At 34.4% G+C, this 8,678-nt stretch overlaps 1 protein-coding gene across 1 annotated transcript in view; it reads left to right on the top strand.

Moving 5' to 3' along the window:
- LOC108759274 (sphingomyelin phosphodiesterase) overlaps positions 1-8,293 on the top strand; it is a 13,015-nt gene extending 4,722 nt beyond the window's left edge. Inside the window, exons 3-5 of the mRNA XM_018504629.1 lie at positions 406-614; positions 1,403-1,699; positions 7,880-8,293. Coding sequence (XP_018360131.1) covers positions 406-614; positions 1,403-1,699; positions 7,880-8,293 — 920 coding nt within the window. The remainder of the gene's footprint in view (positions 1-405; positions 615-1,402; positions 1,700-7,879) is intronic.
- The last annotated feature ends 385 nt before the right edge of the window (positions 8,294-8,678 follow it).

Raw genomic sequence — 8,678 nt, 5'->3', positions numbered from 1 at the left:
ATGGTAGATCGCGCTCTGAAAATTGTTGCGTGTTCTGCAAACCATCGAAAAAAAGTGTTGCAACCTCAGTGTCCGCGATTGTACATATAGAAATATGTAAAAAAAGACGTGTATATTACAGTAATATATTATTGCAGTAATATATTATTGATATATTTTTGATATAGAAATGATATGTTCAAAGTTGCTGAGATAGAGCCATACCACTACATTATATTTATCGTTACACATTATATGTAACATTTCTGATACTCGTATAATATTAAATATATCTAATTGTAAGTTACATGTGTAGTTTTCTGTAGGTACATACAAATAATTTATCGAAAATAAATAATTTTGGACATATTGCATTTGCCTTACAGCCTCCTTAATTAAACAACCACTTTTCTTCCGATTTTGTAGGAAATCCCATTTGCTACAGAACGAAACGGGAAGTGGAGATAGCATCGACCAACTGGACCGCCTTAGCCGACGAATGGATCGCAGCGAAAGCCAGAGCTGCCGAGAAGATGGACGTCGCTTTACTGCCATTCAATGAGAGATTCCGAGAACTACCGCCTACAGCGGAAACCTTTATCGTTAATGGCACGAGCCCGGAACAGTTGGAACGAGTAAGGGAATTTCTTCCATTCAGGCACAGCCGTTAATGCACAGCCATTCCATGCACGCATATATAATAATCTTGCGAAAATACAGTTTGTCCGAAAGTGTCATCTGCATTCCTACGATTGCATTTCATCGATCTGGCTTTTTTCTCGACTTTTTTTCTCCTTTTTTTGTCTTTCTGTTTCTCGTCTGACATCCGACGGGAGACACGACAATGTCGTCGCGACTCTTACTTCAGTGCCAAAATACTTTCACTAAAGCGATCTCCGACAAATACCGTAGCGGAGGCAAGTATGTATCTTCTATTCTTCCTATTCGTATCACGCATACAGTGCATAAAACAGTGTCAATGACTTTCACTCGTGAAAGTTGCGCGCGATCATTGATACCATTCGTCATTGCTTCCGTAAAAGAAAATGGCTAAGTTTAGAAAAAGCAGCTTTGCAATTGTTGTAAGATTCTTTAATATGATAGTTCTTACCCTTAGTTCCTCATGGATCTATAAATGTATAAATCAATCATATTAAAGAATCTTACAACAGTTGCGATGCTGCTTTTTCGCAGCCAATGCCGGCAAGTATTTATATGCGAACTTCCTTTGATCTTGAAAGAGGTGCATTCTCGATTATCTCAAGATTGCGATCGCGTCATGCGATTGACGCGACGACGCGACGCCTAAGAAGCCACATGGGGAAACTTGTTCTAATTCGATCTATTTTACGTTGTGAAACGATATAACATCGTGGATGCACGCTGATTAATTTTCAACTCGTGTCCATACATTTGATTACAGTTAAATTATTCACGGATGTTATGGGATATCGAAACGGTTCAACCAAACGGACACCTATCTGGATTTGTGGACAAAGCTCTTAAGCTGCTAGATTTAAGACAAGTGATGATGGAGGTCGAAACCTCTGTTATGTCCAAGGTCTCTTGTACTGCTTGTAAAGTCGGCGCTGGTTTGCTGCAGCACTACATAAAGAACGGCAAGAATGACGAGGAGATCATGGCTAGCATTTATCAGTTCTGCGTATCGCTCAACATACAGAGTCCCCGAGTTTGTCACGGAGTAACCATGCTCTTTGGGGTAAAGCCTGAATATACAAGTATAGGGTGAGGCATTGTAACTAACTTATACATCTCGAAAAACTTAAATTGTAAAAAAATGACAATAAAAGGCAAATGAGAGTAAGGCGCGGTAATTGGTGCGCAATAATCAATTATAAAACAATATGTGGTAATATCTTACATAGACGTATTTGAAAAAAAAACCTATGTTAGCAATCGAACGTTTCGGCCAACATTTAGGGCCATCCTCAGCGCAATATATAAGTTCAGAACAAAACAGCGTAGAGATTTCCTTGTAAACTCACATCAGCTACAGATCGAGTAACAGCTCTGATGTAAGTTTATATCCATTCAATTTGGTACCATGTCAAAGATGAAATGTAAAATTACATATCCTGTAAGTAAGAATGCAAGAAAAACACCAAATATAACAATAATTGATCGTATTAAATTACTAAATGTAAAATTAAATTATGAAGATGTTGTTATGAAAGTCAGAATCGTTATCAACATAGGTTTTTTTTCAAATACATCTAATATGTAAGATATTACCACATATCGTTTTATAATTGATTATTGCGCACCAATTACCGTGCCTTATTCTCATTTGCCTTTTATTGTCATTTTTTGAAATTTGAGAGTTATTAATAAGTTTTTCATCTTAAATTGTAAGTTGTATGAAAAATTATTATATAAAAAAGTTGCATAAATTCGAAGAAATCATTACATAGTGTATAAACTATACTGATTCTAACTCACGGATACAGCAACTAGCAGGTGGCGCTCGTGTCATAATGAGTGTAGAGACCCTTTACTAGAGATTGGCCATCTGTCCAATAAATGGCGGCGATAAATCGATAAATCGATTCCATTGATTGTTGTCGATTTCATTTGTGCCATTTGTGGTCGTTATGTCGTTATACTTGTCATGTCAAACAATACGTGTCAGTTGGAGAAATAGCTTGTAAGTACATACTGACTGAATTTAAGTATTAAAATAGAACGGATTGTTATTTATATAGGGGGTACTTTCCAATTGCTTAACACATCTTGACACAAACGTACTTTCCTTATATATTTGTATCATTCTTGATTATAATTAATTGATTCTCTATATTAATAATATTATTATTAATATATAATTTTATATTATTTCATTTATGATTCTTCAGGAGATACATCATTACTTCACTCATTCATACACACGCGCGCGCGCGCGCGCGCGCGCACACACACACACACACACACACCCATACACACAGTTTTTGTACATCATTAATTCATTAATACCACTATAAATTCGGAATGCAAGCGTATTTCAATTCAAGGGAGTTTATTAAAAAAAGGGATTTCTGTTAAAAAATTGTAAGTAAAAGGAATAGTGTTTTTTTATATTATGATCTCTTGGATACGATAAAGATATTAAAAAAAGTTCGTAGCGTTTGAGCAACACTTTGAAAATTAAGCAAGAATATTGAAATTTATGTTAATACATCACATTTGCGCTTAATTTTCAAGATGTTCTCTATCCGCCTAGAATTTTTTGATAACATTATATTCAAAAAGTCAAAATCTATAAAAAAAAACACTATTCCTTTCGCTTATACTTTTTTAGGCAGAAATCAACTCCTTTTCGCGCTCAGCTGAACAGCGTTCCTTATTGGCGCCGCCATTAGTTGGGCAGAAGTCATATGCACCAATCAGCAGAAGTCCTAAATGGCCAGTCTCTAGTAAAGAATCTCTAAATGAGTGTTAAAATATAAAAAGAGTAGCGCCAATGTGTCTAATGCTGATTGGCTTCTCCATTTATAGAACAACTGTTAGTTAGAAGAAGACAATGTTAGAAAAAGAAGAGGTTAAGACTTTTTTTATTAGGACTAGAAGAGGAATTGCGTCATAAATATTTGCTGGAAATTGCGACTTCCGGCTAACTGGCGCCACTCTCTTTATACCCATTCTAATGAGTCATAGACATTGAAGTTCATTCGAGGATTAAGGGGAGGAGGCAAGTGCGTTGCTCGAAGTCTTCATGAAGGGAGTTTTGTTCTTTCTCTCTCTATCTATTGCGTTCTATCTGCATTCTGTTACGGTCTTATACTTTTATTCGCGTTCTCTCTCCCACCCATTGCGGTCCTATATACTTACCATCTTATTCTCTCTCCGCTCCCTCCCCCTCCCTCTCCCCTGCCTTCATCCCTTTCCCCTCTCTTCCTCCCCCTTCCTCCCTCCTTTGTTGTATTTTCTCTTATGTTCTCTTTTTTTTCACGCGATTTTATTAAATAAATATGATATTTATTTTTACGTTTTTTTTAACGATACAACTTAAAATCGTTGTCTTTGCGTTGTTTTTTCTTTGGGTATGATAAGAAGTTAGCACCCCAACTACAGTACTCAGGAGTTCTGATTAAAGTTCCCGTTTCTTTTTGACGAGACAAAGAGCTCTATATAATTTATAACAAAAGTTCCGCGGTGCTAACTTCTTATCGAAAATCGAGCTCCAATAGTTCTGAGCGGCCCAATAGCTTCATTTTGTGAATACCTAGAGTTCCTGATACATAAAAAAATTTTTTGGAAAATAAAAAAAAATTACAAATTTTTGAAAAATTAATTTTTAGATACAATAGTTCTGAATAGAGTTCCTGCTTCCTTTCAACGATACGAAGAGTTCTCTGTACTTTTTAACTCGAGATTCCCTTAACAACAATTTTTTAACAATTTTTTAAAAATGGGGTGCTAACTTTTTATCGAAATTCGAGCTCGAATAGTTCTGAGCAACTTAATAGCTTTATTTTGTGAATACCTAGAGTTCCTAATACATAAAAAACAATTTTGACATACAATAAAATTTATTTTTTAAAAATTTAAAAATTTTGAAAAAATTTTTATATACAATAGTTCTGTCACATGTTAATTGTTATTCTGTCTATTTCGAAGAGTTCTAAGCGATTAAAATCAACACAGACCCAAAAATAAAAGAGATATATACTTAACACAAAATTTGAAAAATTGGTTGCAAAAGCACTTATCTCTTTATGTAACCATCCAATCGCATTTTCACGTAATACTTTTCGTTAGGGCTCATCGAGAACTGCCCAGAATGTCAGTCAGAACTACTCAGTACTCTCAAAAAATTTGCGACGTCGGACTTAGAAAATTTTCAATGATAGAGTTCAAATGTTCCCATATCTCGAAAACCGTTGGCTCAATCGCTTTTTCACCTCATATTTTTTAGCGCCATTATAATGTTTAAAATGAGGATTTTTTCAATATGGTGCGATTTTGACAACGAGAAAATTTGTTGCTTATAAATCGCATTACTTTCTTACGAGTTATTAAGAACTACATTATACTGTAATGCTACTCTGTTATACTCGTGAAAAGTATGAGGTGAAAAAGCGATTGGGCCAATGGTTTTCGAGATATGGGAACATTTGAACTCTATCATTGAAAATTTTCTAAGTCCGACGTCGAAAATTTTTTGAGAGTACTGAGTAGTTCTGACTGGCATTCTGGGCAGTTCTCGATGAGCCCTAACGAAAAGTATTAGGTGAAAATGCGATTGGATGGTTACATAAAGAGATATGTGCTTTTGCAACCAATTTTTCAAATTTTGTTTTAAGTACATATCTCTTTTATTTTTGGGTCTGTATTGATTTTAATCGCCTAGAACTCTTCGAAATAGACAGAATGACTATTAACATGTGACAGAACTATTGTATATAAAAATTTTTTCAAAATTTTTAAATTTAAAAAAAATAAATTTTGTTGTATGTCAAAATTGTTTTTTATGTATTAGGAACTCTAGGTATATACAAAATAAAGCTATTAAGCTGCTCAGAACTATTCGAGCTCGAATTTCGATAAAAAGTTAGCACTTCATTTAAAAAAAAATTGTTTAAAAATTGTTATTAAGGGAATCTCGAGTTAAAAAGTACAGAGAACTCTTCGTATCGTTGAAAGGAAGCAGGAACTCTATTCAGAACTATTGTATCTAAAAATTGATTTTTTAAAAATTTGTAATTTTTATTTTCCAAAAAATTTTTTTATGTATCAGAAACTCTAGGTATTCACAAAATGAAGCTATTGGGCCGCTCAGAACTATTGGATCTCGATTTTCGATAAGAAGTTAGCACCCCATTTTTAAAATTTATTTAAAAATAGTTATTAAGCAGAACTCTTGTTATAAATTATATAGAGGTCTTTGTCTCGTCAAAAAGAAACGGGAACTCTAATCAGAACTCCTGAGTACTATAGTTGGGGTGCTAACTTCACATACCCTTTTTCTTTAAACATTTATATCCTTCGCGACATTGATTTCTTTCTTAATTGGTTGAACTTCCTCGCCAACGATGTTTTCAACAATCTGTTTTAGAGGTTCGACGATGGTCTTAAAGTGCGTTTCCAATGCTATATCTTCTTCTATTTAACCAGTTTTCAAAGCGCGATATTTTTTACGAATCGAATCACTCGTTTGTGTGATCTATTCCGCTACCCTCTCACGATCCTTCAGCTATCCATGTTATAATCAAGGGGGAATGTTGCATAGTTTATAGTTGACGTATCGACAACGACTAACCACGTTACGATATCACAAAGTCGTAGACTATATTTAATTGTTTTTGAAAATTTAGAGTAGAAGATACTGAATTTAAGATATTTACCTTCACAAAAATACATAGCGGATATTGAAAACTGATGCTAAGCAATATCACGTTGTACATTACCATGCTAATAACTTGGAGAAAACGGTATCTATTGTCTGCAAAGTGTTCTTTAAAACGCAAAATATAATTCAATTAATTACCATTGAGATATCTCAGCAAGTAGGCTAGAAAACTGATTTTCCTCGCTATCCCGCTTTGTTCCCAGTTTCTCCTGTGTTTTGTTTTTTTATACCAATTGACCTCATTATTTTGTGCATAAAAATAATAATAATTATCAAAAAATTAATAATTTACGAGATATTTAATATTTTATGTCAATGAATCATGTGTCAGTAAAATAACTAAAAGCTATTCATTTTTCGATATCTATACTTTAATACTTTTATATCTTAGAATAATTGGAGGAATTATATTACGTAAAAAAACTATCGATTGAGCGTATGTAGAACTTGATCGGTTCAGCCGTTATTGAGATCCAATAATCTCTATCCCCCGCAATTTGTGGTCTCGCATAAAAGAGCATGGTAGTGTCGCTGTGCTTGGCTTAGTGTCGATGAGACACTATCGTGTTTTCTGATTATGGGTACGGTCAACGCGATGCTGCAAACGCTTTGAAGCGTTTTTTAATTGGTCAGTTTGTAAAATTCTTTCTTCTATTAGTCCATCAAATGCTTCAAAGCATTTGTAGCGAGACTTTGACCACAGCTTTCATTTAAAAAACCTAGGTTAATCTCGAAATTTTTTAAACGTTTTTACTTATAAAAAAATTTATATGTAATGACCGTCTCAAAGCAACTTTTGTACATAACAATTTTTTGTACAACTTATAATTTACAAGTTCTTCGAGATGTGCAAATTATAGTGACCCGCCTTGTATTTACTTCTATACTATTATATGTTACAGTGTATACGGGGTGTTTAGAAAATAATGATAAATCTTTCGCATAGGAGCACAATGGATTAAACTGAGAAGAAAAGTCTTCTACTATTTTGCAATTTTTGCAATAGTTAATAAGATATTAATTACTAAAAATTACCGAAAATTGGTCTTCAATAATTTTTTACTCAAATACTATCAACTTTACAGAAAAACTTCAAAAGACAAAAATTGTTTATTTTCTTCTCATAGAGCTCTAAGAATTCTTTTAGAATTATTTCAGAATTTTTTAATACTGTTTAATACTTAATTATGTTAAAAATGAGAAAATGCAGTACTAAAAAGTTGATAAAAAATTCTGAAAAAATTCGTAGAATTTTATGAAAAAGAAATAAACAATTTTCGTCTATCAGTTTTTCTGTAAAGTTGATAGTATTTGAGTAAAAAATTATTGAAGATCAATTTTCGGCAATTTTTAGCAATTAATATCTTGTTAATTATTACGAAAATTGCAAAATGATAAAGGACTTGTCTTCTCAGTCCATTCTACCTCTAAGCGAAAGATTTATCATTATTTTCCAAACACCCTGTATAATGTTACAATGTATATGCTTTTACGCAAATAACGAATTTTGAAAATAACAAATTTTTGTCATAGGGAGAGGTGATTTATGTCCTGAAACAGGTTAACATGGGTCCGGCGCAGATCTGCAGCTTCGTGATCGGCGATGCGTGCGATGATACTTTTAATCCATTGCATGAATGGGAGGTGGCCTTTCCACCGGTTAAAAAGCCGCCGATCAAGCCGCCGATCCCGCCACAGGAAGGCGCGCCGACATTCAAGGTCCTGCACATTTCTGACACGCACTACGATCCATATTATCATGAGGGTGCGAATGCAGAGTGCAAGGAGCCGCTCTGCTGTCGGCTAACAAACGGCGCTCCGTTGACTACCTTTGCCGCTGCCGGACGATGGGGCGATTATAGAAAATGCGATACACCGAAGAGAACGATCGATCATATGCTTAAGCACATCGCCGACACACATTCGGTGAGTAGCACATGCGATTAAAGCCTATTCTATAGGTTTGTTCGCGTTGTATGCTCCAACATGTTCCAATATGCTCCTATTATAGTTCCTACTCACTCTAATGAACGTGAGTAAGAGCTATGATAGGAGCATGTTGGAACATATTGGAGCATACAACGCGAACAAACCTATGCGTAATTGTAAGTGCGGTTGTAGTTGTAAGAATTGATCAATCACAATCAAATGTACTCGTATGATATATGTTACGTGCACTATAGGTTTTCAACATTGGCAATGAATATCGGAACGCACTAACCTAGGCTTAGAGTATATCTACACTGTTAGAAATGTTCTTAAATTTCATTAACTTTTAATGTACATTGGTGAATGAAGTTTAATTTCTCTGTAACTGAAAGGACTATTAATG

This window comes from Trachymyrmex cornetzi, unplaced genomic scaffold (genome assembly GCF_001594075.2).
Source record: "Trachymyrmex cornetzi isolate Tcor2-1 unplaced genomic scaffold, Tcor1.1 scaffold1775, whole genome shotgun sequence".
NCBI lineage: Eukaryota > Metazoa > Arthropoda > Insecta > Hymenoptera > Formicidae > Trachymyrmex > Trachymyrmex cornetzi.
The sequence above is the reverse complement of the archived record's forward strand: the minus strand, read 5'-3'. Positions and strand labels throughout refer to the sequence as shown.